Raw genomic sequence first — 27,992 nt, forward strand, 5'->3', positions numbered from 1 at the left:
TCAGCACTGGTGGCACTGGTCATCTGCTTTGCTCTTCAGTATCTAGGCGGCTCTCTCAAACCGGGACTCCACCTTCGAGTATGAAAAGGAGTATATCAACAGGGATTCTACCCTAGAGTCTCCCGTCGATAATCTGGCGACTTTTTTGTCCATTGCTCATGGAGTGTTTCAACTCATTAACGGTCAACCTCATGGACTTGACCCTGACACTTGGGGCTGTGTCCTTGTCGTGAAAGACTGTGCTTATCAGCTCGGCATTAAAGGCACCTTCCGTCTTCAGAGCGACTCATAGTGAACTGGTCTTGTTCTATGGAAACCCGGGGTCTGGAGAAGATGAATATAGTTCTTGTAAAGTTCGTCACCTTGCAAATAAATGGCACGGCATGCTGGTTCTTGTGTATAGATACGAAACGAAGAGAAGGACTTGGAATGAGGTGGACTAAAATATTACTGTAGATGGAATTGCAAGTTGGAAACGCCGGTTAATAACTTTAGATAACATCGGTCCAAGTAGCTCTGTAAAACCACTTTACGGGCTCTAGTGTTACCCATATATGCCACTTGATTTGCGGTCCTTTGCATGTACACATTCTTTTGCCATCTCCCCGTCAAGATGTCTCTCCAAGGAGCACAGGGGAACAGCAAAATAGTGAAAACGCCGCTTTTCCCGAACCGTTGACACAAAAACTTGCCCGATGTTTGTCGGGTGGGAAAATGGGGGTATTCTGGCCCCTGGCGCCCCCAAAGTCGGCATACATGCTGTAGCGACTTTTAAACGCTCGAAGCTGGTTGGAGACTAAACATGATGAAGGCAGGGAGAGATGGAAAGAAGGAGATTGAGCATCACAATCGGCAAAAAAACAATTGCAGCACCCAGGATTCTCGTATGGTCTCCCACTATACAATACTAAACTGGGCCTCTCTGGTGCCTTGGACTATGGGCTGATCCGGACGGGGAAGCCGTATTTTCACCAAGGATATGGCCGCAAACTAGTTTCGGGAATGCCTACTAAGAACGAAGCTGTTTGTATTTTCGGCCTGAATCCGCATAAAAATAAAAAAAAAATATTAAAAAAAAAACTCGATACATGTCCTACATGTTCTACACATGTTCCGAGTCCGACAAGAATACTACAACTAAAATACTACAGCTTACAGTTCTTTTTCAATTCATTAGGGGGTAATAATAGTATCAACTAACCAACTTAAATAAGCAGGGCAGCGGCGGCAACACCGGCAGCGGCAACGGAGACACCGAAAGCAGCGGCACCGTTGGCCTGGGCAGGGCCGGTGGTGGGCTCAGTAGCCTGGGCGGGCTGGGAAGGCTCACCGGTGGGCTTGTGGCACTTGTCATCCTCGCAAGAGGTGATGGTGACCAGAGCGGTGGACTGGGCAGTGACAACACCGGTCTTGGTGACCACGGTACCGTTTCCGGCAGCGGCGGCAGACTCGGTCTTAGAGTCCTCATCCTGGTAGATGACACGGGCAGCGAAGGGAGTAGCACCCTGGTTGCAGTCCTCGGAGGAGGTGACGGTGTACTTGTAAGCTCGGCCCTGGGCAGCGCAGGCAGTGAAGGTGTAGTTGGGGACGTAAAGGTGGTCCTGACCGTCAACGGTGACGCCGTCGGTTCCCTGGCCCTCGCCATCCTCAATGGTGGCGCCGTTGCCGAACTGGACGGGCTTGTCGTTGGCGTAGAGGACACCATCCTTCACCTCGTAGGTGGTGGGGATGCCACCGTCACCGCCAAGGACGAGCTTCTTACCGTCGGAGACGACGGGGGAGTTCTGGATGTCGGAGCCAGATCGGATGGCGACGATGGTGAACTTCTTGGCGGAGACAAGAGCGGCGGCGGAGGCGAGGAGAACAGCGGAGAACTTCATTGTTAAGCGAGTGTGGTTGTAGTTGGTTAGAGAACTGAGAAGGGTAGCCCGAAGGGTGTTATATATGTTTTGAAAACGGTCCCCCAACCTCAGGGCACCTGACACGCAAGGCTACAATAGCCTCAGACTCAGACTCAGACTCAGACTCAGACTCAGAGTTCGGCTCGAGTCATGGACTCGTTCTCGACGCGTGTGGAATGAGCTTTTAGACACGAAGAGAGCCAATAATGCCGTGTTTTGGGCATCAGATTCGGGAATCGTATGGGTGGTATCTTGTTGGATCACCAGGGGTAGTTGTTTTTTGGCTGCTCTCTGCAAGCAGGGACTTATCAAGCATTCCCGTGAACATCCCGTTTCGCTCCACTGCAGACATGGTTTTCATTAGATTCATCGCCAATGCGCACTTAACTCAATCCCCAATGTAACGCTGCGGGTCGAATAAACTCCCTTAGTGAGGTGAAAAAAGCTACTATCGTAAGTGTGGAGCTAAAAATAGGCAATCACGGCGAGGCCATGATAGATTGGTGGAAATCATCTCCAAGTCTTGTTTTCGGCCCTCTAGCCCCCAATCTAGCCAGACCAGACCAGGTTTCGTGTAATTCAGGTTGCTTTTGTGTCACAGACCTTGCGCTGAGGCCTGAAACCTCACCTTCGCTGCCCCCATTCCTAGATCGACTTGTATGTGGTCGACATTTCCAAGAATAGTGTTGTCGCCCGTGAGCACCCAAGTAGAGTTGAGTGGGATTTCTTTTTCTGATGAGTTGCTCATAGATGACATCATATTGGGGACAATAATAGAACGTATAATTTAGAAAGATTTAGTAAATCAATAATAGGGGCTGTTTATTTTTGGTGGCACGGCACGACAGCCAGAGTTCATTACTGTCACGCCGTGTCTCTATAGCGCGCACCTGTTCCCCCCATCGCTGCTTCTAGTGTCTATAGTTGATACCCACTCTAATCCAGCATCGTTCGTCCATGGACAGCTCCTTCTATACCGGTCAACTTCACGATCTACAAGTACGGTGAATTACAGCGGCTGGTTGTAGTTGTCTATTTTGCGGAACTTGTCGGTTGAGCCTGTTGTTAATAAAAAAACAAAACGGGTAAAAAACTCTGCTGGAATCATCGCTTCCGCCTGGTTAAGGCGTCCGATTCGAGTAACTTTCGCAGTTTGTTCGTCTATAAACGCGTTGTGGGAGAAGATTGGAATGCTTGGCACGAAGCAAGGGCCAATTGTCACCGTTCGCGTCTCGAGGTGTAGGAGAGCGTTCTGAGGTGGGAAGAATTGCTTTTGATCAATTCCCACGCCCCGAAACAGTTGACTTTTCGTCTCTCGTTCGACTCTCGTTTCGACCCTAGGTACCTTCTTGGTCCGTCTGTCGGTCACGCCGCGACAGTAGCGACCTCATCTGATTATTCGTCCATAAGGTTGCGATCGCCATGGAGATCCAAACAGTGAGGTTCGTTTCCCAAAAAGGGAAGACCGCTACTGTAAGAGAAGGAAGAGGCTGAAGTGCCGGAATGATGCACTCGACATCCGGGGAATCCCCTGATTGAGAGCAAGGGCCTTCTAAGCGAGGTACGGTACAGTACTCGGGAGAGAGCAATGTTGCATCTATAGGCATAGTAAATTCCGGTGGCTACAAGAATGTGCAAATAGCAGGGGTTGGACCGCCGCAACTACAGTGCCTACACGATGTGTGCCCCTTGAAATCATTGTCATGGCAGCCACGGTTGCTCTTATGAGTGGAGCTATGATTCTATCATGATATCATACCTCATACATATGCCTCGAACGGGCTTATGGGTATTATTCCACCATCGTCAACGTTCCTCTACATGACCCATGTATCCATTCTGTAGCGAAGACCCGATACGTTGTCTGTCTCAGTGCTTTCCTTGTGCAAGCTGGTTCCAACTATTGTAGCTCTCGTTTCAGAAACAAGACACGGCAACAGGGTGCTGAGACAGACCGACATTCTGAGACAGGGCACACGTGATGTGAGTGTGAAACGAACTGGAATGAGAGTGTGGAATGGATAACTGGGTTGTTCGAGTTTTCACGCGATAAGATATCATTGCTGAAGTAATGTACATACCAGCGCCGCTCTGGTACCAGTGACGAAGTACCGACAGTGTAGTATCGTACATACAGGCGTACATACAGACGCTCGTAAGCGTCGTATGTCACCAGACGTGCTTTGATAGGATCATCACTGTCATGTTCGCACCTGTTATCAGTTGCCCTGTCCGGCTCTGTGTGTATATAGAAGTCTTTCAGTAGAACGCGTTGCTTGTTGTTGAGTGTCAGCAGGTGTACTGATGGTGAGAAGCCACTCACAAGTACCGGTACAACTAGCTACGGGTGTCACTAGGAGTACGAGTACAAGTACAAGTACCGCATGCCATCCCCCAACGACATTCCGGATGACATAATATGATGGTACAGTATGTACTTGTATACTTGTTCAAGTGCAAGTCCATATATAGACCCCATTCTGCCCTCCCTAATGTCAAACACTGTTCAACACCTTGTTGAGCTTTTGGTGAGGCACGCCCATCCGTACTTTTACCAACCAAGGTTTCAGTTTGTTTTGATGTAAGGGTTGCCAGGCAACGCGTCACAAGACTGCCTCCCCAAACATTATGTCCACGTGACCAACGTCCCGATCAAACTCGACAGACACTTGCGAACCAATCGTCGCACCCGCACCGTGCTCGCACACCAAGACAAGGGACCTACATTCTGCTCCCCAACCGGGTCTTTCCCCAACAGCTCGTGGCCATCAGCTTGCTTTTTCCCGCACATTCGATGCACTCCAACGGGTTCTGCATCTGTCAACGGTCTATGGTAAAAGCCGTATTCTCGCACCAAGGGAGGGGAATAAAATAGACCCGCGGTCCACAGCTAACATAAATGCACTTGTGCACACTATATAAACCCTCTTCCGGCACTATTTTCCTTCAGCTGTAACCTCGGCTTCAACCCGTCAACACTCCAATATCGAAGGCCACAACGTGCCTGAAAACTTAACCCTGGAAGGTGGTAGCTGCTACTCGTACTCAAACCTGAGAGAGGGAGCTATAAGCTCCATGGGTGGCGATGCAAGGGCAGGGTGGGGGAAGATGCAAACGGTTTCGAGACAAGATGCAAGCCACGTGACAAGAAACCACGCCCAACCCAGCTCCCATACCAGTATTCGTACTCCTACAAGTAGCTGTCTAACTCCAACTCCCCCTATACTTGTAGGCACTTGTTTACTTTAGCTAGACGCATTCCTTCCAGGAAGCTTATTTGTGCAGACCCCGTGCACCTCTGCAAACCTTTGTTTTGATTTACGAACTAATTCTTCCCACGACTCTGTTCTTTTGCCCACGGTGATTTTCAGGACCCCGTTTGGATCGCACGCAACCACGGCTCTCACCTCACGCCCCCGTCCGGTCCGCAACTAATCGCCGCCACCAAAGCCCGCCACACTGCACGTGCCATTGTGTCCCAGAAATCAGACGCGTCATGGACAGCTACGAATATCTGACTGAGGGTGAGTAACGACCAGAAGGACGTGTTTCCAGACACAAAAAGAAAGGGAGGTTCCCCGGGTTCAGCCACTAACACAGGTTTCGACCCCAAGTCTCTGCGAATCGCAGACCTGCGACGAATCTTCGCACACCACGACATTGAGTACAACGTCTCCGGCAAGAAGGCCGAGATGATCAGTGTCTTCAGAAACGAAATCTCTCCGCGCGCAGCAGAGCTCTATGCCAGGGAAATCGCCACCCCTGGAGGCGAGGGCATTGTCGACGCCGGAGCCCCTAAGATCAAGAGCAAGAAGGAAGGGAAGGAGAAGAAGGAGAAGAAAGAGGACAAGGAAAAGACCACGCGAGCGCCCGCAAAACGACGGGTTACCTCGCGAAACAAGACCCCCGAACTTCAGGCTCCCGACGAGATCCAGGTTAGACGGTCGCCCAGACGATCTCCTTCCAAGCAGGATATTTCTCTTGATCTGGACGAGGTTCTAGCCTCCCCCAAGAAGAAGAAGGCGTCTCTAGATTCCCCCAAGAAGAAGGTTGGCCGACCACGAAAGATCAAGGAGCCCTCTCCTGAACCCGAGTCTGAGGAGGAAGAAGAGGCTGAGGAGATTATTGAGCAGGTTAAGACTACACGAAAGCTGGAGCTGGACGATATCCCCGTCATTGCTGCTCCCAAGCAGCAACGACAACCGTCCGGATACGCTGTGGATGACGATGAGGTGGTTGAGATGGATGAACAGGAAGTCGCTGAGTTGATTGCCCCCATCGTAGACCAGTCGCCAAAAAAGTCGCCAAAGAAGAACAAGCGGCGGCTGTCACAGCCCGTGGTCGACCCTGAACGGTCCGACAATGAAGATGCCCGGCCGAAAAAGAAAAAGCTGTCCAAGGAGGAAAAGGAGGCTAAGGCGCTGCGAAAGGAAAAGAAGCGAAAGGAAAAAGAGGCTCTGGCCCGAAAGGTGTTCTCCTTTGAGGACGCCGAGACTGCCGAGAGCAAGCTGCTGGGCGAAGAGGACGAGGTTGCCGACTTTGAGTACAAGAAGGTCGACACTCCTCTCAAGGTCAAGAAGGAGGAGGACTCAGCAGACTCTCCCTTCACGTCTCAGAACGTTTTCCAGTCTGGAGGAACCCCCGACAAGAAGAGAAAGCGAAAGTCCGAAGTGGCCGAAAACAGTGCTCGAAAGGTCCGAAAGGCCGAGGAGGACGACGACTTCAATGCCTCACTTGACCAGACCTTTGCCTCTGTTCCTGAAGCCTTTTCTGGTCTTGGAGGGGCTGCACAGATTCCCTCTTTGTCCCCTCCTGCGTCGTTCTTCTCACATCAACAACAGCCAACTACTGCCACTTCTCAGACTCCTTCGTCTTCGACGCAGTTTTCTTCTCCTCCCCATTCCACCTCCAACTCTCGAATCAACCGGTTCATGTTCTCTTCCCCCGAGGAGCGAGATGACGAGAACGTGAATGTGGTGAGCTCCACCCCTCCCTTGCCTGTGGCCTCTTCTTCCCAAAACACCCGCCAGTCGTTCATGCCTGGTTTGGACGAGCTCAACCTAAGCAGCAAGTTTGCTGAGGAGCTCCGAAAGCAAAAGGAAGAAGAGCTCAATGACGACGACGACGAGGAAGAGGAGGTTGATGTCAAGTCCAAGGGCAAGGAGACAACGAGTATCACCAAGACCAAGACAAAAAACAAGCCTGTGGTTTTCAAGGCCAAGAAGCCGTCCGTCTTGTCCAAGATTGACTTCAAGGCTGTCATTTTCAACCTTCTCAAGCTTGTGACAATTGGTGCTCTCATCTCTGGTCTCGTGATAGCTGGTGGCTGGTATCGAAAGGAGAAGTTTGCCGTTGGATACTGTGGCACCGGTGAGCATGCCCAGGCTCTATCAAAGTATGACGAGTTCATTGAATTCTGGAAGGAGGTTCTTCCTCCCTGCACACCTTGTCCCGAAAATGCCGAGTGCTATCGGGGCTTTGAGCTCGAGTGCCACGAGGGCTTTGTTGCTGAGGCTCACCCTCTCTCTTTCAACGGCTTCCTGCCTCTCCCCCCCAAGTGTGTCTACGATACCCGAATTGTTTCTGTTGCCCAGCAGGTGCTCGACTACTTGCGGCTGCAGAACTCCTACGCCGAGTGCGGCTCTCCCGAGTCTGAGGCCACCGGCTTCGACGTCCAGGTGAAGACCGAGTTTACCTACGACGAACTGTACGACTATGGACGAAAGAACGTGCATGCCTTTGACGACAAGGTGTGGGCACAGGCCATGAAGGCCGTCGGTGAGCAGGAAGATATTATTGTAAGGTTTGTTTGTGTTGAAGACGGAAATGAGGAACTATTACTAACCCAGATCGGATCAATTCGTATCAGTGAATCCCAAAGAGCAACGCGATTGGTTGAAGGAGAACCGGAAGTCTACTACGAGGACGTCGTGGTTGCACAGGAGACGTACAAGTCAATCTCCGACGCCTACTTCACTCTCCGATGCAAGTGCGACAAGTTTGTTCGAGGATGGCTGGCTCAAAATCAGTTCTATATTCTCGGGGTTTTGATTGCCGCTTCCGCTGCTATTGTTGGAAAGGAATGGTATAACCAGCGAAAGCGAGAGCAGCAGCATGTGTCTGAGCTTGTCAATCAGGTCAACGAAATGATGATGACCCAGGCACGGGAACATGACGCTGACTCTACTGGCCTTAAGCAACCCCGATTCCTTCCTGTGCCCCAACTTAGAGACGAGCTGCTGGTAGACACCGCCACTTCCAAGCGAAAGGCTTCGCTGTGGAAGAAGGTGGCTGACACCGTTGAGCAGAACGCCAACGTGGAGTCTCAGACCAAGGAGGTCCGAGGAGAGGTTACCCGAGTGTGGGAGTGGGTTGGAAATTTGAACTAGTTGACAGTGTGTATTATTATTAATAGGTGTGGATATAGAAAATAACTGAAATGTGTATTTAAATTTCCGAAATTAGAAGCCAAGGCGTATATTAGTTGGTGGGAACCAGTGTACGACCGGGTCCTGTATAACCAGGTTCAGTGGCATACTTGTAGGAGTTGTTCCCGTGGTATTTGGGCATGGCTAAGACATCTCGCCGACCAATGTTAAGTGCACAATAGCCGATGTAGTAGATGTAAGCCAGATGGTTTTGGAGCAGGTCGATTCGAGACCACAGATTGAAAGTGCCTCGATGGCAGGCCTCGTTTTCTCCTCCTTCACAGACAGACACTTTGTCGAGTGCAGGGTAGACGCTTTCTTGGTCAATGTACACTTCTCCTATGGCGTGTGTGTAATTGGACCAATCTGGCAGTCCAACGAAGATATCGTTCCAGTGAGTGAGCCTGTAGTTTCGTCGCTTGTCGTTTACTTCAAGGCCTGTGTCGTTAAACCACAGCTGGTTGATGTAGTTTGCAAACTCTGAGTTTCCTACTCTCGGCTGGCCAAAGTTGATCATGGTAGGATCATGTCCAAGTAATTTGAAGTGAGTTGCGAAAAGAAGAGCTTGAGCAGCGCCCAGCGAGTGACCAGTAACATACATTTTGTAGTCAGTGTGGTTGGTGAGGAACTTTTCAAACTGAGGAGCAGCATTGACCATAGTTTCGTTGAAGGCCTTGGCGAACCCATCATGGATCATGCAGCCTTTGCACTCACTAGTTTTGATGGGAATAAGACGGGGGTCTTCAACCACCAGAGCCCGCTCTTTGAGGTTGTCAAGACCTTTGTTCTCCACTTCCAAGTCTGGTCGGACTGCCCATCTCTGTTTCATATCGTCTTGGGTAGGGATCAGGTGCTTAGGAAGCTCGACCAACCACGGAGACTGTTGAAACTGGATGTCGGTAACAGCATCTGGAATGCTGAATGTTCCTCGAATAACAACATATTTCTCCTTGTTGAGGTGATCATAAGCTATGTATCCGGTGATTGAAGTGGAATAGAAGTCTCCTCCGAAGACTGAGTCCAACGTCATGTTCGGGAAATACCGACAACTCTCTCCACATGTAAAATCAGTTCGTAGAGGAGTGACTGGCGCATTGACACAGTAGGCGATGTTTGCAATCCGAGAAAACTTGGCCGTAAAGTTGTACAGCTCCTGGGAGGCTTGAACTCGAGTTTTTGAAAGTGTCGCTGGTGGCTCGCCGAAGAGGGAGGCATAGAGGTAAGCAACCACTTGCCCGAGCGTGAGGTTCATGATGCCAATAGTGAATGTCATTTATCACCGTACAGCGCAGTATTTATATAGGGCTCATCGGTCCATGTATAGATCTGTCCACTTATGACACCCCCATGTCTCATTAATGTGTAAAGGTGGAGACGGGTGGAGTACAGGTACAGAGTTGGAGGAAATCAGGATGGTGGGGTTAAGACATGCTCCGAGTCCAAATTTCAACTCTCCATTGTCACAAGACCTCTGGTTTCAGAGTTATTACAGATCTAGGCCTGTTTCAAGGTGGGGGGACCTCATCTGGATCGGCACGACGATCGTCACCTTACAGAGGACGTCTGTCGCAGGGAAAGGTGATGTGCATTAATTAATCATTTAGATGATGAGAGGGCATCGGTTTCTAGAGGGCATCAGGTACAGGAACGATAACTTGAGATCTGACAGGACTCCTTGAAAGGTGTCATAAAGTCGGTCGTCAATTGCTTGGTATGTTTCTGGACTGATGATGTTTATGTTTACTGTCGTCGCGGACAAGGCGCAAGAAAACAAAACAATTCCAGTAAATTTGCTTCGTATAAGTCACCCAAAAGGACACTAAACTTCACCGAATCGACAGGGCCAAGGTCTCTTGAATAGTCCGCGCGTACGTTTGGACGCAGCTGAACTGCACCCCACAATGTCATAAAGGGACACAAGGATTAAACGTAGAGGCGCCCAGCGACGTTACCCTTGCAATGCCGCTGCCACCGTTAACCCCGGAAGAATTGATGCGTCTTTGGGCTTCCTTGTTAGTAGCCTGTGTGGTCCTACTAAGGCATTGTGTTCAATATACGACTATTTTTACCGACGCCGCATAAGACTGGGAGTACACCCGGTTCAATATATGAGATAATTTGTATGTAGATGGTCCTAATCACCCCCACAGAAGTATCTTCACATGCCAATAGAGCGGAAATAGAAAACTCCGTTGGCACATTATCAGACGTCCACTTTGGGCCAATGTCTTACAACTCACCGTGTAGGTTTAAAAGCAGGAACCGCGGGGTTGGCAGCCAACTACAACTACGTATTGACTTCATGTGATTCTCCCTCTTTTGGATGTGGAATATACATTGTCGAGTAGATAGGCTGATCTGTAGATCTGAGGGGAAAAGAGACTTGTAGTGAACTACGAATATCATCGAGTAGTTGCACCTTTTTCCTTATTGGTGGTTTGGTATCCAGACCCACCAAGGTACAAGTATGTACCCATATGGTACTTGAAATGGCGCATCCAATGTCTCAGAAGACAAGGTGCTGTACAATTACGAGGTGCATCTCACTTGTATCGTATGTACTCGTATATATTCAGGCTTATACCACGGAGGTAAGATATCATGTACTGGTAGACCGGCTATTGTTGCTGCATCAATGTTTCTTTCTCCGAGACATCACACGCTATGAACTGAACAGTATGTACTGATTGTCAGCTACGGACGTGATTGGGTGACAGATGTCCTGGAAGCTATTCAACTAGGATAATATGAGAGATGTGAATGACATGACAACCAGGTACGAGTACATACCCATACAACAAGTGTGCACACCGGGATACCTTACATGACCATGAGATAATGAAGGCGGAATGTAGCATAACTAAGCAGATCATCTCAGTTAGAGTGCACTGTGCGGATCTAAAACACTTTTCAACCTCCTTACACCCCACTCTACCCTGTCTCATTACTCCAAAGATCGACATGAAAGACAGTTGACAACGTCGATCCCCCCACAATATGGCTACTCAACCATCTTTGCGAAGATACTGTGATTCTACGAGTACTTGTACGAGGATGTGGTGTACAGTATCGTACTACAAGTAGGGTCAATGTCCCCAAGTCCGTGTTTGCAACTTTGTAGGAGCTGCAATAATAGTACAGTATGTACTGTACAGTAACAATGAGCTATTTTTTATAATAAAGAATAACAATCAATTTTTTTTTTTGCATAAACTTTTTATATAATGTAATAATCACTTCTAACAAACGCACCAAGTAGGAGATGTAGGCTTGTCAAGTAATTACTTATTTACTCAAGTTAGACACAGTTCATCTATACACTATCAGTGTTTTCGATAGACATTTACTTTCGCCGGTCCAATGGAAATACCATCGAACTGATCAAAGGCTCTCTATATCCTTGGTTCCTTGGTTCTCCACTCTCGTAGCTACCTTCAGTGTACAGCATTATCTCAACCCCACCCCACATACCTCCGATAACGTGCACCGAAACCTAATCCAATTTGTACTCTTCGCTAAAACAAGTCTCTGTAACACGCCTTCAACACACTCACCAGCTTGCTACACAAATATCGCTAGATACCACCGACCCATTCATTCGATCAGTGAGATACCACCGTGATACAAGTTGATACATTGGTAGACTCCGCTGTCATGGACAATGCTACGATGACATCGTATCGATCCGCGATTGATCATAACCATTACGGGCAGCCTGAAACGATACCTCTGGGCGTGCTACAACCCTCCAGCAACAGGCTCAACTGCAAGACTGCCGAGTCTGTATACAAAACGAAACCGCAGCTCAACTCGGCTCCTATCAACCAACCCTCGCTTACCTCGACTCGATGGGACGGAAGTGCAGTCATGACCACGGCGCAGAAGATGACGAGCCCCCAGTACGTGACCTATGGTGACGGAGTGGACCCCGTAGATCTATCAACGAACTTCACCAGTATGGACAACGACCCCGGGCCTACGAGCATCTGTATGGTCAAGCCGTCTGATTTGCGCCAAACAAGTGTCTCCAAGTCGATCATGGAGCAGTACCGTAGCCAGATTCGACGGGAAAAAGAAGCAGTCGAAGAACAGGACTACTCCACCATAAGAAGCGTCACGTTTCACCCTGTGGAAGACTTGCGAATCTACGAGCCTCTAACTGGAGAGCATTCGGAGAACACGTTCTTCCCGTCTCCGGGATCGGGATCCAAGGTCCCCAGACGACTTGAAAATGGTGCGGCCAGAATGGAGCAACAGGGCTCGCATCTCGAAAACTCCCTGTTCCTGAGCAAGATGTACCGCTCGCCTACCCCGTTGGAATCATATTCGCCTGTTCACATGCTAGAGTATGGGGGGAGCATCCATTTGGGTGACAGTGGCTGGGGTCCTTACGGCAACAAGAAAAGCTACACTATGAAGAGCACTGCTTCCATGCCACGTTATATGAAGGATACCATTTCCTATCGAAACAAGAAGCGTTCCAAGCACGACACCCAGAATGGAACTGAGAAAGGCACCAGAAAGGGTCAGGACCGTGACTCCGCTAAAGGGGTGGGTAGAAAGGCCAAGCGTGATTTATTGGATTTTTTCCGGAGATAACACGTCCTATGTAGACAGGGTAAATATGACTTGGTCGAGAGAAACAGTTACGCGGAAGGGGTTGGTGGTTGGGGTTGGGTGTAGTGGGTATTTGTGAGGGGGTGAGATTGTTGGGCAGACAATGATATTGCCGTTGTAGACTTTCTTCAATTATACATGGAGCTTGGAACATCGATTGCCTGTGATCTCTCAACTACGGAAATGCAGATAACGATTACAATGGCACTTGATACCCATATGGTATCATTGTATGAGTATTTTGACATGTACGTAATTCTGACATGGACAAAGATCGACTTTTCCAACACCATATGTAGAACCTCATACTACACACTCAGTTCTGCACTCATTCAATCTAATCAAACCATCTATTATCCTACATGCTAATCCTTCTTGAGCTGCAACTGCTTGACCTGCTCCTCGAGGTTTCGGATGGATCCGTTGAGGGCGATGACGTCGGCAATGATCACGTTGTTGGCTTGTCGGTACTGGTCCACCAGGTAGGAGTAAGCGCCGAAGCCGGTGAGGGTGGTGCCGAGCAGGAATCCGAGCAGAGTTCCTCGCACGCTGGACTTCTTTCGGGGCTTGAGCTTCTGGGCAGAAGAGCCGATGGTAGCTCCGGCCTGGGCAGCCTTAGCAGTGGCCTGGGCACCGGTGGAGGCTCCCTGAGCAGCGGACGACACGTTGGAGGCAGCGTTGGAGGCAGCGTTGGCGGCGTTGTTGGCAGCGTTGTTCACGGTGTTGGCAGCGTTGTTGGCAGTGTTGGCAGCGGCGTTCTCAACAGCAGCGGTCTTGGCCTGGGCAGAGTAGTTGGCGGCAGGCTGGATCTTGGTGGGGGCGGGAGGCACAGCGACGGGGTGGGGAGCGGTAGAGTAGGCTCGGGTGGCGGGTCGGGCCACTCGGGTAGATCGGGCGATGGTTCGGATCATTGTGTGATTTTTTGTGTATCTCGTCTCGTCAGACTCCTGTTCTGTCTCGGGCTTCTTTCACTTTGCTAATGTGCTGTGGGATGTTCGACTTTGAGTTTTCCCGTTTGGGATCTGCCCTAACCACACGAATGGCGTCCTGTGATTGGGTGGATGTTTGTAGAATGACGGGGATCATATTTCTCGACGCCAAAGCTGCTCAATTGGAGAGCTATTGAGAGGAATAGATATGACTTAACTTGATTGGGGCTCGTTGTAGCTATAGTGGTGCTTTAAGAAGCTGTGTTTCAGGGTTGTACTGCCTCCCAAATGCTGAATAAGCCTATGAGTGATTTGCCATGTTATAGCGGCTACGAGCCGGTGTAGAGTGCGTATAATCACGTGACCCACTAGATAGATACATTTTCATAATTAATGATCATTTAATCACTTGTCTGTCGGTTTTTTTTGGTCCCAGGTATCTACGACTTAGCTCTTGTATCCTACTGTAGTTGCGTCGACGCACTGGTGTTAGTTACTGTAGAAGAAGATTAAAGTAAAAAATCAAGTACAGTTGAAGTACAATACCGAAAATACTCGGGCTCGGACATACTGCACAACTGTACCATCACTGTAGCAAGGGATAATATCTCATGCATTTCGGTCAAGTTGTTCGTATACATACATGATTAGTAATATCTAAAAACGTCCTTCTCCTCTCCCCCCTAAATAATACCCGTCTCTCTTAGCTGGGCAGACAAGACCATGTCTGTCACGGCGGCCATGACAAAACGCATGTTCTCAGTGTCCGTGGCACAGGTAAAGTGGACGTAAATCTCTTTGGACGGTCCGCACTTATTTTGGGCCAGAAAGAGATTCTTAAAGAAAGCCTTAACCGCAGTGACTTCATTTGGTCCATTGAAACTAGGGAAGTATTTGCGAACAGGCGATTTCTTTAGCTTGGCCTCCAACAGATCGCATTTGTTGAGAAACAGAATGATCGGCTTGTCGATGAACGTTTTGAAGTTGCAGATGTAGTCAAACAGGCAGATGGAGTCCTGCATTCGGTTCACGCCAGAGTCCTCATACAGAACCTGGTCGTACTCCGACAGTGCAACCACAAACAGCACACTGGTTACGTCATCGAAGCAGTGCATCCACTTCTTACGCTCGCTTTTTTGACCTCCTACGTCAATAATGCTGAGCATCTGGCCGCCCACCAGAAAAGGGGTTTCCGAAACACCTGTGGTTTTGATTCTTCCCCGGATGACATCCTCGTCTGAGGCCAGGTAATAAGGGTCGGCAAGACTGTGCACATTGTCAAAGTAGTATGACGCCGCATCTTCCAGCTGATACTCGTTTGAGCGGGCAAAACATTGCTTAATTCCTGTATCTTTAGTCCATAGCTCTGAAATGGCGTGTGCAATCTGTGGCCGCTCGGCTGGCGACACCTTGAGGACATTGTCGGCAAACTTGAGCGGCGAGTCTGTATAAACCATGGGAAGATTCTCACCCTCCATAAACCTCCTTTGGCTTTTGATGTCTTCATAAAGCGCATCCCAGTCAGGCATAGCGGAGTCGTTGGGGTCTGCATTGGTGAGCAGGGTCATATGACTGTTCAGAACGCTGTGTGGATCGTCGCAATCCAAAGAAATGCCCAAGAACCGTGCCTGGCGCACAATTTCCATCATCTGGACGAAAGCCTGCTCCCACATAACCTGAGCATACAGACTGCGTTCCTGATGGGTGAAGCCCTGGCCGTGGATGAGCTTCATTTGTTTGAGAATGGTCGACTTGCCAGACTCGCCGGTACCCAGAAGCAGTAGCTTGGGGGGTTTGGAGTCGTCAAACGATCTGGAGCTGCTTAGTTTTCCGACTCTAAATCGCATATTCTCTTCAATCAGTAGATGCTGGTCATGTTCAGCCCCGTACTCGGGTTTCGAAGGTACACATCCCATTGTTCGGGTGGTAGGGGCGTTCAGATAATTAAGTGGTCGCGGATGGCTTGAGATGTGTTGGAGGAAGTTGAGGGGGGTTACAGCGCCATAATTATATGTTGAGCCGAAGACTCCATTCACTCTGCCTCATTGATATCCTCTTTGGGATGTGGGGCTGAATGAAGTGCTGGTGGATGCACTTGCCGGGGGTTCCCTCGATTGGAGGTGGTCAGGTGACGAGAAGAGGATCAAACATGTGATTTTAAGTGACACAATACGGTCCGGCTACATATTCAGTGGCTACCAAACCCACCATATAGTAGTTGCGGCCGTAGGGTATTGTCATCGTGGTTCAACCGTCAGTGCAAGAACATGCACCCCCCCACCTGCACTCATGCACCTTCTGCCACATAGAGAACTCTATCCTGAGAACTTGGAGTCATACTTCAACACATCTATTCCATGATATACTGTAATACTTTTCTAACTAAAACTTGATGACAAAAGCTCCCTCAATGTCCTCCTCATCCTCGTCGCCCTCTTCTTCTTCTTCCTCGTCGCCTTCTTCCTCGTCGTCTGAGTCGTCATTGTCCTGGTCGTGATCGAGCTTGGCCTTCTTTTTGCCCTCATGCTCCAGATCTCGAAGTTCTCGTTTGTACTCATCCAGCTCCTCCTGGCTGCCCTCTAGGCGGGCCACAGCATCGTCAAGATGGCCCTTGTACTCGTCGGCTTCAAGCTGGGCAGCCTCGACCTTCTCCATGGCCTCGTCGTAGTTCTCCTGATTGCTATCAACCTCCTCCTGCTGGTCCGGAATCACCTCCTCCAGCCCCTGAATTTGGTCCTTGAGATACAGAGCATGTTGCTCCCGGTCGTGTTTGGACATCTGTGGTAGAACCGGTCTCGTCTCGTTCGTGCATTCAGGCAACTACACCTTTGGAGGTTTTAATTGCTCCCGCCACGTTCCTCTATCGTTAACCGGGCTCTCACACCATCAATCGGCTTTATACGGATCTATGCTGCCGCTATACGAAGGCCTAAAACCTATACCACCACTGTGCTACCTGTAGTTGTGCCCATACCGGTACACCCTCCGCTAGCTACAATGCTGCACCAGTAGGTCTCTTGGGTCGCATGTGACGTCATGGCGCAGTGGAGTAGTGGTAGTGAGGATGTCATATGTTTCACGGACTTGTATCAACCTCCATACCAATCACGCTCACGTCTATAACCCACTCAGTAAACGCTACAGTAACTTGTCATCGCCTTCTGACATGCCCCAATGCCAAGTCCCACCTCACAAACGGCACCCAAAACAGCCCCAAAACAGCCCCAAAACAGCCCCAAAACAGCCCCAAAACAGCCTCTAATAAAGACCACTCTAAAATAGTATATGCTGCTTGCTGCTGTTGGGTGAGCTAGCCGAGCCGCCGAGTGTCATCCTGGCATGTCATGAGGGATAAACGGAAACAGCTACTTGGACACGCAATGGGCCTGGGGGGGTTTTATTATTCCTCCGCTTACATAATCGTCCATTGCTCATTGCTCCGAAAGAACAGATCGAACCTTGATTACACGCATACATATGAAGGCACAACGTTTCTGACGTACAATATCTGCTTCTTGATCACTCCTTCACACAAAGAAACATCAAAAAAACAATGCCCAAGGTCATCTCTAAGAACGAATCGCAACTGGTCGCTGAGGCTGCTGCCGCTGAGATCATTCGACTCCAGAACGAGTCAATTGCTGCCACTGGAGCTTTCCATGTTGCCGTATCTGGAGGCTCTCTGGTGTCTGCTCTCCGAAAGGGTCTGGTCAACAACTCGGAGACCAAGTTCCCCAAGTGGAAGATTTTCTTCTCCGACGAACGGCTGGTCAAGCTGGACGATGCCGACTCCAACTACGGTCTCCTCAAGAAGGATCTGCTCGATCACATCCCCAAGGATCAGCAACCACAGGTCTTCACCGTCAAGGAGTCTCTTCTGAACGACTCTGATGCCGTCTCCAAGGACTACCAGGAGCAGATTGTCAAGAATGTGCCTCTCAACGGCCAGGGAGTGCCTGTTTTCGATCTCATTCTGCTCGGATGCGGTCCTGATGGCCACACTTGCTCGCTGTTCCCTGGACACGCTCTGCTCAAGGAGGAGACCAAGTTTGTCGCCACCATTGAGGACTCTCCCAAGCCTCCTCCTCGACGAATCACCATCACTTTCCCCGTTCTCAAGGCTGCCAAGGCCATCGCTTTCGTCGCCGAGGGAGCCGGAAAGGCCCCTGTCCTCAAGCAGATCTTCGAGGAGCCCGAGCCCACTCTTCCCTCTGCCATTGTCAACAAGGTCGCTACCGGACCCGTTTTCTGGTTTGTTTCCGACTCTGCCGTTGAGGGCGTCAACCTCTCCAAGATCTAGATGTATTGAATGGATGAGTATGATAGAACCAGTAAGGTAAATGTGAGCCGTTGACTCGAAATGGCTTGCTTGTAGAGATCTGATAGATATAATTAAGCCATTGACGAGTATGACGTTGTATTCATCTGAAGTTGTATTCATCTGAAGTAGCTACACAATCTTGCTATTCTTTACACTCATAATTCATTATTTTATATACAGTCATTTCGTCGGTTATTTGTCGTAGGTATTTGTCGTTTGCTCGTTTCGTTATTATCGTAGTTTATTCATAGCATGTATCGTCAGGTCGTGTTGTGTTGTAGTTGTAGTTGTAGTATTGGTCGTGTATCATATCGATCTTCATTCATCAAGAGTACCGAGGGCAGCATAAAGCGAATCAACGTCAACTTTTCCATTCCTGGTGCGCAGCATGCTCACAAGAGTGCCGAGAGAAGAGTTGGCAAATCGGGCATGGCCACTGAGAATGTTGTAGGCGTCTGTACAGGGCACCAGGACGGGAGAAGAGGACTCAGCACAGGGCCTGGCAGAAGTTTTCAACACAGTGCAAAAGAGGTTAGCCTTGGGGTCCTTAGCACACAGACAGGACGACAGATCTTCTTCGGTGACCGAGACCTCTGCCATCTCGTTGGCCACTTGGTCGACGGCGTGGTCTGTAATCTCAATGACTTCCGGCTTGTCTGGCTTGAGGGCACTAGAGCAGGGCTTTTCAGCTCCCTCCTCTTCGTCAAGACCAGCACAGAGACAAGGAGTGCCGTTGGAACAGAACCCACAGGGATCCACCTGAGGGGAGGGTTTATCTACAAAGTTGCTGTCCACAGGACTGTTGAGACTAGAGATGGACGGTGTTCGCGAGATCTTGGCGACTTGGGTCTTTGAATGTTTGCAATCGGGACCATGGACGTGTACAGGCTCAGGAACAGGTGGAGTCGTGGGTTTGGAGCCAAAAGTCTTTGTAAAATCGATTTCGTTGGCTTCAGACACGCGCTTGAACCGCTTTCGGATTATCATAGACGTCCCATTTGAGGCAGGGCGCTTCTTGAGGGGAACAGCAGCAACAGGCTTGATTTCACTGAGATTGACGCCGCCAACAATGTACGTGTTTTGGTCCTCAGCTGGAAGAGGTGCCTTGAGTCCCAGGGTATCACAGAGACAATTTCCTCCAGTCTCACACAGTCCACAGTCGTCGGGTTCCTCGTCCGGTTTCATTGGCGTGATATCATGGTGGTTATGTTGATGTTGATGGTGATGATGGCCAGTGCTGTTATTCGCAGTTTGGGCACCTGGGGTATCGTCAGCAATGGTGATGACCGATTCTCGTCGTTTTCGGGGCGGTCGGGCTTTGGGGAGGATAGCTACTGGTTTCTTTTCGTTTTCGTTTTCCTTGTCCAAGTTGCTCTTGCGTTCCTTCTCCATCTCTCTCTGTTGCCGTGCTCGTTCTGACATGGGAAACATGGAACTTCTAACAGCCAGCGGGTTGGCGTCGACGAAGCCGTACAGAGATTCGCGCGAGTCCTGGGTTTTGAGTGCCCGTAGCATTTCCACCTCGCTTCGCAGCTCTTCAATCACGGCTCTGAGTTTGTTGTTCTCGGTGTTGGAGTTTTGAAGCGCCGCACGTAAGTCATTTTCCACCTCGTCGTGTTCCTGTTCCACCTCCTGCAGTTTGTCCTCCAGCTCCACGACCCGGGCTGCTCGTCTTTCTCGAAACGCTCGCTGAGCAGCTCTGTTCTGGGCTTTGCGTTTGGTTGGCGGTAGGTCGTTGGACGGCTTTCGGCCGGGTTTCGGCCGCGGAGGAAGTACCCATTCCTTGGAGGTGACAATGTTAGTGATCTCCGGCGACACGCCGATGGAGTACGACATGGACGAGTTCTGCGAGAGCATGCCCATGTCCAGGTCGTCCTCCATTTTCACATGGCGCGGCTTGAGCGCAGATACTGGCGGAGGAGATGAGGACGACGAAGACGAGCCTAGCCGGGGAAGTGGTCGGGGCTGAAGCACCGGAGGCGGTCCGTTGCTCTGGATCTGTGGCTGCGACGCCTGCGGTGTTTGTGCCACGGGCTTGAGGGCCAGCTTCGGCGGTGCCGACTGCTGGGTTGGAGGAGCTATCGGCCGAGAAGGAGCCTGCTCGTTTGAGCGCAGCTGCGGGTGAATGGCCAGCTGTGGAAGCGCATGATGCGGTCCGTGGGACGGTCGCACCGGTTGCGGCTCTATCGACCGTATTGGCGTCATGGCAGCGGGTGTGAAAGAGTGTTGAGGTCGTGGTCGATAACACTGGTGTTCTACGCTAAACCAAACTGAAAAATCCTATTGTGCGTATTGTGGGATGCACGGGTGAAAAAAAAACACAAAATTCAGACGACCCAGAATGTGACTATGCACTGCACACTATATAAATTTACTCTCTACCAAGTACAGCTAGTAGGGATACTCGGACGGCCGCCCACAATACAGGAGAAAGACACGTTGCGGGATATTTCGGATAGTCGTTTTAGCGTTGATTATGCACTCAGATGGTGGGGTGGAGGGGGTTGTTGATCGATCGAGGAGCCAATGTGGCCGTCTAGTGTTTCAGCATGGTGCGGCGGTCATGAGATGTCGAGCGTACAACAGCACATTGCGCTCATGGTTGCTCACCACCGGACCAAGTTTTTCGCTTCTTTTTGCCACCTTGCTGTTGTCTTGCTTTTGCGGTATATTTGCTTAGACGGATCGGGTGGAAAAGACGACGCTGAGAACCAAGAGATGGAGGTGCAGCTGACACGCATGTAGATTATCTAAACCATCTGCCAATGGGAAGGGCACGGGAGAGCCCGGGCCGACCAGAGACAGAAAGAGAGATAGCCAGCAAAAGAAGCAAGTCAGCAACTGCGTAAAGAGACGTTTCAGTTTCAGAACTCAGTAGGGTTCGAGACCATGATAAGCTTTAGATAAAGCGAGCAAGAAATAACACCGAGATGAGGCCAGGCTACAAAAACTCGTTTATAAGTTGGCTACTTGTAGAGAATTAAGCAATGATACAATAAAAATACATCAGTTGCACTTGCGAAGACCATTCACATTGATCCAGCAGGAAGGACCATAGGAAGGGCCCGCGGTGACAATATGAGGATCGCCAGTGGCATGTATGTTCTGTTCAGCCAGACCAATGCGGTAGTCCTCAGGGTCAAAGTACACATAGGCGGCTCGGAAGAAGGGAAGACCCATTACAAGACGGTTATCGGTCTTGCTGTTCAGCGAAGGTGCAATCAACAGTCGACATTTGTCGTCTGAATGCTGCTCCACCGGCATCATCAGGGCTTTGGCTGGCACGTCGACAGAGACGCCGTTGAAATCAAAAGTATACTTGAAGTTGCTAGCAGGAACATTGCAATCCATTTGATAATCAGCGAATCCTTCTTGTTGAATATTCTGAGCTCCAAAGTCTGCTTGGATGACGTCAAAAACATGCCGAGGAACAGTAATCAAGGTGTAACCCGTGTCAAAATGGGCATCAAAGGTCTCCACACATTTGGGACGAGATCCGGGACGTCTGAGGATGTCCTTTCCATTTCGCATGATAGAAGTGATGAGTGTATCGTATTCGTAGGGCTTGGGGGAGTCCTTGATTCGGTTGAGTCGGTTGTTGACCATCTTGGTGAACCTGAGCTCACCCTTGATTCGGTCCTGGTCATAGCCTCCAAAAAGCACTTCTGCTCTTTGGTTTGCATCAATGTAGACACCGAAGGACCGTCGCCGAATGATTCCCTGACTTCGCATCTGAGAGAGAAGATTGGGGTATCTGGGATTCACCATCTCTCCTTCCTCAAGACCCAAGCCCATGAATCCTGTCTGAGGGCGATGTCTGGGATGGGTAGGATGGGGGTACTCTGCCACTCCAATGTTAGCGTCACTGATGATTCCTCCAGCAATAATTAGTCTCTCCTTGGCCATGAAGCCATCAAACTTTCTACCATCCGCGTACTCCAGATGCATAGGAACGGAGGTGTTGACATACGAGGCCGAGGACTCGGGTTTGAAGCCAGTGGAGAGAGGATTGAACCAAGTTTCGGAAGAGCCGGTATCAACCTCGATTGACACTTGTACGGCGGGATTTCCCACGGAAATGTTGAGCATTAGAAACTGGAAATCCTCATACTCCCCAGCAGCTCGGAGGTAGTTGGCTGACGCTAGAGATAGAGAAGTCAGAGTTGACAGGAAGAAGGTGGATTTCATGGCTGATGATGATCTGATGGCGTCTGTTTCCTTCTCATCCTTTCCAAAACCCCATCTATATACATTTCTGTGTCTGTTGGTGTGGTATCATCTGCTGTGGTTGTGCTATTGAGGTCGCCAAAACGGGTAGCATCAATTGGGTGCCCAAAAGAGGTGGCTCAATGCAGAAATGTCGCTATCTGAAACACATCCTTGGCAGTCCGAATCAAGACTTAAACAGGTGACATTCTATGTGGAAAAATATTTGGTCATTCTTCCTCATGGCCAAGGGCATAACATTGGTCAGCATTCCTTACTTCCATACACATCTAACTTTTTGACCGTTGAGCCTTGTTAGGCGCTGATGGACTAAGCGACCCTGAGCACTCGGGTCTAGCAACAAGTAGAGTGGCAGGGGCTAGGCTGAAACATTTTAACCAGAAATGAAGCTGATTCGAGAGCAACCAGGCTTCAGAAGACCATCTTGTGAACACCTCTCGCCCTCCACGCTCTCTCCATAAACCTCCAGCCTGCGCCCCCACTTTTGGGTTCCATAAATGGTCCCAAGGTTTCAGGCGCTGTGCAGAGTGGGTGCCAAATAACGGTGTGTGTAAAAAACGTCAAATACAATAACGGCTTCCAAGTTTCTCACTTTTCAGCATGAAACGAGACAAGAACAAAACGGACGGCGACACGGACTCCACGGACTCCACCCCCGACGACACAACCGCCACGGACGACATGACGGACGACGTACACGACCTGTACGCCACTGACGCCACCTCCCCACAGGTGGATGGTGATGTCGATCAGAGCGACGTCAAGACGCCTGGAGACACAGTGACGCAGGAGAGAGACACAGACGCGGGCTCAGACACGGAGACGGAGTCCGACAACGACGCGGAGCCGCTGTTATCGCCCTCACAACCCCACAACGTGCACAAGTACAGAGGCGTGCTGCACTGCGGAGTGTGTAGTAAGGTGGTGAAGCATGGCGTCCAGGTACGACCTCTACCGTGCAAGGACCACGTAATACACACTGAGTGTGTAACGGGAAACAACCAGCTGCCCTCCAAGTGCATGTCTCAGAAATGCTCGCCGTCTTCAAACACGTCTACATCTTCTGATGCCTCGCCCAATATGGCTCTGCCCAAGGTAATTCTCACCGTCCAGGACTTTGAACGAGACTATCCCGTCACACATTTTCTGCCCACAGAAAGCGAAGTCACCTACTGCCTGGTGTGCCAGGGCATCGTCAACCCGCCCACACAGGTGCGGACCATGCCCTGTGGCCATAAAGCACATGCCAGTTGCATCCCAGCTCCACTGGCCGTACCCGATAAGTGCAGGTTCTGCCGACGAGATAACCATTATAGAAGGGAACAGGAGCTGCTGGACGGATATGACCCGGCGCTATACGCCAACCAAAACCTGCCTGTTTATCCTGGCAGATCAGACGAGGGAGAAGATGATGACTCGCCTCCTCCTGCTCACTCCCCGCCGCCCCCTGGAGCAGAACTGGGGCTACCGACGTACGAGGAGGCCACCGAGTGGACAGAAGAGACAAAATGATAGACAGATAGCATATACGTGATTTGATTTATTTATAGCAAGATTTTGGGGCCAAAAGGTAGCATTTTTGAGCAAAAAATGCAAAAAAAGAAATGGCGACAATTGCAGGACTCGAACCTACGCGCGGAAACCGCATTTGATAGCTGAATAGAAATTCAAGTCAAACTCCTTAAACCACTCGGACAAATTGCCAGTTTTTCCAAATTTTAAAAAGTTCATTATATCACCGATAGACAGGGTCACGTGACTAAGTTTTTTTTTACAGGCCACTAAAACTGATGAGGACGATGGGTTATCTGGTTTGTAGAAAAGTTAGGGATTGGGGTGACAATCAAGTTTATGATAAGTATTTGCTTGGCCATCTCTGACGCTCGAGAGGCTTGTTTTTATGGCTGTTGCTCATGTTCCGTTTCGATGATCTGATAAATAGGGGTGATGATCGGCAGAGGGTCCCTTCAGGGGTAAGACGTGCGCTGGTGGTGGTCATACCATAGGGGTAAGGAAGTAAGTATGTGGGTGATTGGCAAAAAAAACAACAAGAAAAAGTGGCTCGGATGAGAGCTCTAACAGCTTTCAGTCTCCACTCAAAAATGTACACATTGTTCCCCACCAAATCCACTTCCTGTTGTACATTCCTCATCAATACGTCTGGCCTGTTCCAGTCCAAAGTTAGATCTGAAACGATCAGGGTATTCAGACATAATTAGTTGTGCTTAAAAGTATTCATAGTAGCATCCTCAAAACGGCGCAGTTCTCCGAGAATACATGTATCTACACATGACGCGACTCTCGTTCATCATAAGATTGATATCGCTGTGTTCACGATACGTCTCCTGTATTGCTTTGCAACCCCTAAACGCTGGGACGCATCGATACGGCACAATATGCAGTGGTTGCTTCAAGCAAACTTGGCTTGGTAGGTGTGGTGAATATACCGGTATCGAATACCAGTGCTGTAGGATGTATGTGTTTGCGAGCCTGCCATTGTCATACAGTAATAACCGTAGAGTATTTGTATACAGTAGCTAGTTCGAGATCTGTTTGAGAAGTTGTCCAAGTGTTGTACTCGTACAAGTGCTGATTGTGATTTGCACTGACGACTGACGAGAGACACTCTCGTTTTACTCGTATCGTACAGCTGCGACAACTGCGGAAGAATGAACATGTGTCATTTTAGCCCGGCGCAATTGTGGGTGCCTGCGGCGTTTTCAGCTTGTATTTCGGGCTAAAACAGGGCTACAAGAGATTCTCGGAGGCCCCATCTCTGTGTTTTCGACACTTGTGGTGGCAACATCAAAATCACGTTCTCAAAATATACTGTGATGTACTGTCAAAGTATGACAAGAGGGGCGCGGGTGATGCCTCTATGGTTGCGGTTACCCGGCCGTCATCACGCACCGCACCACCAACACTGTGCAGGACCTCCCAACCCTTGCAGAGGTTGGGTGTGGCTATATTTACCTGCAGACAGATAGACAACAGAAGCTTGACAAGTGAGAGCTGCAAATACTTGTACGACCACCCGACTTCTTTGATACATTTCCACCCTCACCCACTCACTCTCACGCCAACACAGTCGCAAATGGAGTGGTTCAAGAACATTTACGAATGGCTCTTGTCGCTGTTCTGGTCCACGGAGCTGGACATTACGCTTCTGGGTCTCCAGAACGCCGGCAAAACGTCGCTTCTCAAGGCCATCTGTGGTTCAGATTTCACTCCAGACTCGATACCCACTGTGGGGTTTGCTATGAAGCGGGTCAAGGTGGGCCGCGTGACGCTCAAGTGCTGGGATCTGGGCGGCCAGCCGCGATTCAGAAGCATGTGGGAGCGATACTGCCGGGGAGTCAACGCGGTGGTGTTCATCCTGGACTCTGCGGACCCGTCGACGTTCGATACCGCCAAAACAGAGCTGCATTCACTGCTGGAAAAGGAAAGCATGGAGGGAATTCCGCTGTTGGTGCTGGGCAACAAGAACGACATTGCCGACGCAATTCCGGTAGACAAGGTGATCCAGACGCTGGGACTCAAGGAAATCACCGACCGCGAGGTCTCGTGCTACTCCATTTCCGTCAAGGAGGCCAACAATCTGAGCGCCGTGCTAAAGTGGCTCATTGCCAACAGAAAGACCTAACAGCATTCATTATTTATAGACAAGCATGTGACAAGTACCTACAACGATGGGCGTAGAGAATGCGCACGCACACATGGGCATAGGTTGACCGATAAGACCTAGAACAAGAACCTCAATATCCAAGCAGGTGGATTCAACGTGACTGCAATCTTCAGGAGATTCCGTAAGCAACCTACGTGACTATTTGTACTTGTAGTAGAGCTATCATAAGTAGCGTCTTGTGCTCTCATAATAAGCACAGAAAAAAAAAACTACTTGTTCATGTATATATTCACGTCTTAATTTGACTAAATACTAGATGCATTTCTGATAGTTGATATCGTTAGTAGGCGCGTTGAGCGTTTTTGTTTTTGGTTGGTTGAAGGGGGCGACATTTAGATGCGAATGTCTTATTATTAGTGTGGGGTGTGTTGAAGGTGTTGACTGAGGCGCGTAGGTACCATTAACTCTGGAATCGTTACGCGGCAACTGCTAGAATGATGATGAGGGCGAGGATCATGATTCCAAGGACAATCAGAGAACAAGTTCTTCGCTTTTTCTGGTAATCGTTGGCCTTGACGAGCTCTCCAGCAGCTGCGGAGGTCTGATCCGCCACCGTGGAGATGTTGTTCTCCACTGAGTCCATCTGTTCTCCCTGGTGGGCTATTAACGCACCGAGGTCTCTGTAGATGCCGTTAATGTCGTTGATGCCCTGTTCGATGCCCCGAATGTCCTCCTCTCGCTCAGCAATGAGCACCTGTTGCAGGTCCACCTCCGACTGGTCCACCACGTCCAGCAGCTGGTCCTGCAGTCCTCCGTAGTTGGTGTTGTTCATGCCCATGGGCTTGGCTGCCAGCAGGCGGTCCTGTTCGCTCCGTTCTTCCTCCAGGGCCGCTCGGGCTGCAGTATCCTGCCTCTTGTACGCATCGGTACTCTGATGCTGCAGGTTTTGGAACCGGCTCAGGAGCAGGCCGAACTCGTTGCTCAGCCGTTTCTGGGCAAACTGCTCCGTGTTGGACAGCTCCGCCTCGGGAAACATGTTGAGCCGGCGCACGTTGGCATGCATGGTTTTGATGTCGGCGGTGATTTTCTCCGCCAGATCGGTGACACGGCCACGGTTGGTATCTCCATCTTTTCGGGTTCCGATCCACGACACAAACCGGTCGAGTTTCGCCACGTCGGCCGAGATGGTCTGCAGCGAATCGGACAGCTCCGTGGTCACCTGCTGGAACGGCACTTTCTGGTTTTCGAGATCCATGCTGTTGGGCGGTGTTTTGGGGGGTTGGTTGGAGGTGTAGGAGTCAAAAAAAAATAATTTATTAGCTTACTCCAGGCCAGAGGTGACTAATAGAGGTTAATGGAAACTCTCAGTCAAGGGTGTGAGTGTGGGCTGTAGGTGGGTTATGATAAATGGGAGTGGCAGAAGGAGCAGCCAAACGTCTCGTGAAAAAGGAGAAAGAAGAAAAGGGACTCGCAAAAGTGGGGTATCCACTACAAACATGAACCCTCCTCCCGTACAAGTGAGAAGACCATCACAAAGTGTCTTACTCCCTCCTCCACGTGACAGCGATTGACGCCAAGCCACAGTTGGATATTGACTCGGGTAAGAAAAGTGGAAAATCAAGGGACCTCCTATACATTACATTTATACAAGTATGTACATACTGTACAGTAATAGGAGAATAGTGCACAACCATAGACCACGAGTCATGGCCGTTGCAAGAGGGCGGATTGAAGCTTTCTTTATATTGGCGTCGCGTGACACATTTTTTGACCCTAGAGAATGCTCCACTCCCGGCATCCCTACAAGAGGCGTATTCGTTTCGCTACGTGAATGAGTCGCAACGAGCCGCAGCCGAGTGGCACACACTATATTAAGGAACGCCACGACGGGGGCTGGCTGTACCTTCAGTAGCTAGTGGAGATGGGGGTGCAATGGAAAAGACG

The 27,992-nt window shown here is 49.9% G+C and overlaps 14 protein-coding genes and 2 non-coding genes across 16 annotated transcripts; 5 read left to right on the top strand and 11 right to left on the bottom strand.

Annotated features, from left to right (window-relative positions):
- Positions 1 to 862: 862 nt before the first annotated feature.
- Positions 863 to 991, bottom strand: YALI1_E14341r. The gene has a single exon (XR_002432133.3). It is a non-coding gene; the product is annotated as a 5S ribosomal RNA (ribosomal RNA).
- Positions 992 to 1,205: 214 nt separating this feature from the next.
- Positions 1,206 to 1,880, bottom strand: YALI1_E14350g (uncharacterized protein; the record flags this gene model as incomplete). The annotated part of the gene is made up of 1 exon (XM_503823.3): positions 1,206 to 1,880. One exon carries the CDS (start codon positions 1,878 to 1,880, stop codon positions 1,206 to 1,208), a length of 675 nt encoding a protein of 224 aa, XP_503823.1.
- Positions 1,881 to 1,991: 111 nt separating this feature from the next.
- On the bottom strand, positions 1,992 to 2,271 carry YALI1_E14353g (uncharacterized protein; the record flags this gene model as incomplete). Its single annotated transcript, XM_068282981.1, has 2 exons — positions 1,992 to 2,205; positions 2,252 to 2,271. The coding sequence occupies 2 exons, from the start codon at positions 2,269 to 2,271 to the stop codon at positions 1,992 to 1,994; spliced, it is 234 nt and encodes a 77-aa protein (XP_068139082.1).
- A 3,126-nt stretch (positions 2,272 to 5,397) lies between these two features.
- YALI1_E14385g (uncharacterized protein) lies at positions 5,398 to 8,290 on the top strand (the record flags this gene model as incomplete). Its single annotated transcript, XM_068282982.1, has 3 exons — positions 5,398 to 5,425; positions 5,502 to 7,699; positions 7,751 to 8,290. 3 exons carry the CDS (start codon positions 5,398 to 5,400, stop codon positions 8,288 to 8,290), a joined length of 2,766 nt encoding a protein of 921 aa, XP_068139083.1.
- Positions 8,291 to 8,381: 91 nt separating this feature from the next.
- YALI1_E14427g (uncharacterized protein) lies at positions 8,382 to 9,602 on the bottom strand (the record flags this gene model as incomplete). The annotated part of the gene is made up of 1 exon (XM_503825.3): positions 8,382 to 9,602. One exon carries the CDS (start codon positions 9,600 to 9,602, stop codon positions 8,382 to 8,384), a length of 1,221 nt encoding a protein of 406 aa, XP_503825.2.
- Positions 9,603 to 11,983: 2,381 nt separating this feature from the next.
- On the top strand, positions 11,984 to 12,928 carry YALI1_E14451g (uncharacterized protein; the record flags this gene model as incomplete). Its single annotated transcript, XM_503826.2, has 1 exon — positions 11,984 to 12,928. The coding sequence occupies one exon, from the start codon at positions 11,984 to 11,986 to the stop codon at positions 12,926 to 12,928; it is 945 nt and encodes a 314-aa protein (XP_503826.1).
- Positions 12,929 to 13,311: 383 nt separating this feature from the next.
- Positions 13,312 to 13,857, bottom strand: YALI1_E14469g (uncharacterized protein; the record flags this gene model as incomplete). Its single annotated transcript, XM_503827.3, has 1 exon — positions 13,312 to 13,857. The coding sequence occupies one exon, from the start codon at positions 13,855 to 13,857 to the stop codon at positions 13,312 to 13,314; it is 546 nt and encodes a 181-aa protein (XP_503827.1).
- Positions 13,858 to 14,558: 701 nt separating this feature from the next.
- YALI1_E14489g (uncharacterized protein) lies at positions 14,559 to 15,791 on the bottom strand (the record flags this gene model as incomplete). The annotated part of the gene is made up of 1 exon (XM_503828.3): positions 14,559 to 15,791. One exon carries the CDS (start codon positions 15,789 to 15,791, stop codon positions 14,559 to 14,561), a length of 1,233 nt encoding a protein of 410 aa, XP_503828.1.
- Positions 15,792 to 16,257: 466 nt separating this feature from the next.
- YALI1_E14497g (uncharacterized protein) lies at positions 16,258 to 16,653 on the bottom strand (the record flags this gene model as incomplete). Its single annotated transcript, XM_503829.3, has 1 exon — positions 16,258 to 16,653. One exon carries the CDS (start codon positions 16,651 to 16,653, stop codon positions 16,258 to 16,260), a length of 396 nt encoding a protein of 131 aa, XP_503829.3.
- Positions 16,654 to 17,428: 775 nt separating this feature from the next.
- Positions 17,429 to 18,175, top strand: YALI1_E14505g (uncharacterized protein; the record flags this gene model as incomplete). Its single annotated transcript, XM_503830.3, has 1 exon — positions 17,429 to 18,175. The coding sequence occupies one exon, from the start codon at positions 17,429 to 17,431 to the stop codon at positions 18,173 to 18,175; it is 747 nt and encodes a 248-aa protein (XP_503830.1).
- A 339-nt stretch (positions 18,176 to 18,514) lies between these two features.
- Positions 18,515 to 20,401, bottom strand: YALI1_E14535g (uncharacterized protein; the record flags this gene model as incomplete). The annotated part of the gene is made up of 1 exon (XM_503831.3): positions 18,515 to 20,401. One exon carries the CDS (start codon positions 20,399 to 20,401, stop codon positions 18,515 to 18,517), a length of 1,887 nt encoding a protein of 628 aa, XP_503831.3.
- An 801-nt stretch (positions 20,402 to 21,202) lies between these two features.
- Positions 21,203 to 22,384, bottom strand: YALI1_E14555g (uncharacterized protein; the record flags this gene model as incomplete). Its single annotated transcript, XM_503832.3, has 1 exon — positions 21,203 to 22,384. One exon carries the CDS (start codon positions 22,382 to 22,384, stop codon positions 21,203 to 21,205), a length of 1,182 nt encoding a protein of 393 aa, XP_503832.3.
- Positions 22,385 to 23,023: 639 nt separating this feature from the next.
- YALI1_E14561g (uncharacterized protein) lies at positions 23,024 to 23,935 on the top strand (the record flags this gene model as incomplete). The annotated part of the gene is made up of 1 exon (XM_503833.3): positions 23,024 to 23,935. One exon carries the CDS (start codon positions 23,024 to 23,026, stop codon positions 23,933 to 23,935), a length of 912 nt encoding a protein of 303 aa, XP_503833.1.
- Positions 23,936 to 24,031: 96 nt separating this feature from the next.
- On the bottom strand, positions 24,032 to 24,127 carry YALI1_E14572r. Its single transcript has one exon. It is a non-coding gene; the product is annotated as a tRNA-Ser (tRNA).
- A 1,174-nt stretch (positions 24,128 to 25,301) lies between these two features.
- Positions 25,302 to 26,066, top strand: YALI1_E14584g (uncharacterized protein; the record flags this gene model as incomplete). The annotated part of the gene is made up of 1 exon (XM_503834.3): positions 25,302 to 26,066. One exon carries the CDS (start codon positions 25,302 to 25,304, stop codon positions 26,064 to 26,066), a length of 765 nt encoding a protein of 254 aa, XP_503834.2.
- Positions 26,067 to 26,523: 457 nt separating this feature from the next.
- On the bottom strand, positions 26,524 to 27,303 carry YALI1_E14604g (uncharacterized protein; the record flags this gene model as incomplete). The annotated part of the gene is made up of 1 exon (XM_503835.3): positions 26,524 to 27,303. The coding sequence occupies one exon, from the start codon at positions 27,301 to 27,303 to the stop codon at positions 26,524 to 26,526; it is 780 nt and encodes a 259-aa protein (XP_503835.1).
- Between the last annotated feature and the right edge of the window lie 689 nt (positions 27,304 to 27,992).

Source organism: Yarrowia lipolytica, chromosome 1E (assembly GCF_001761485.1).
Source record: "Yarrowia lipolytica chromosome 1E, complete sequence".
NCBI classification, from domain to species: Eukaryota; Fungi; Ascomycota; class Dipodascomycetes; order Dipodascales; genus Yarrowia; species Yarrowia lipolytica.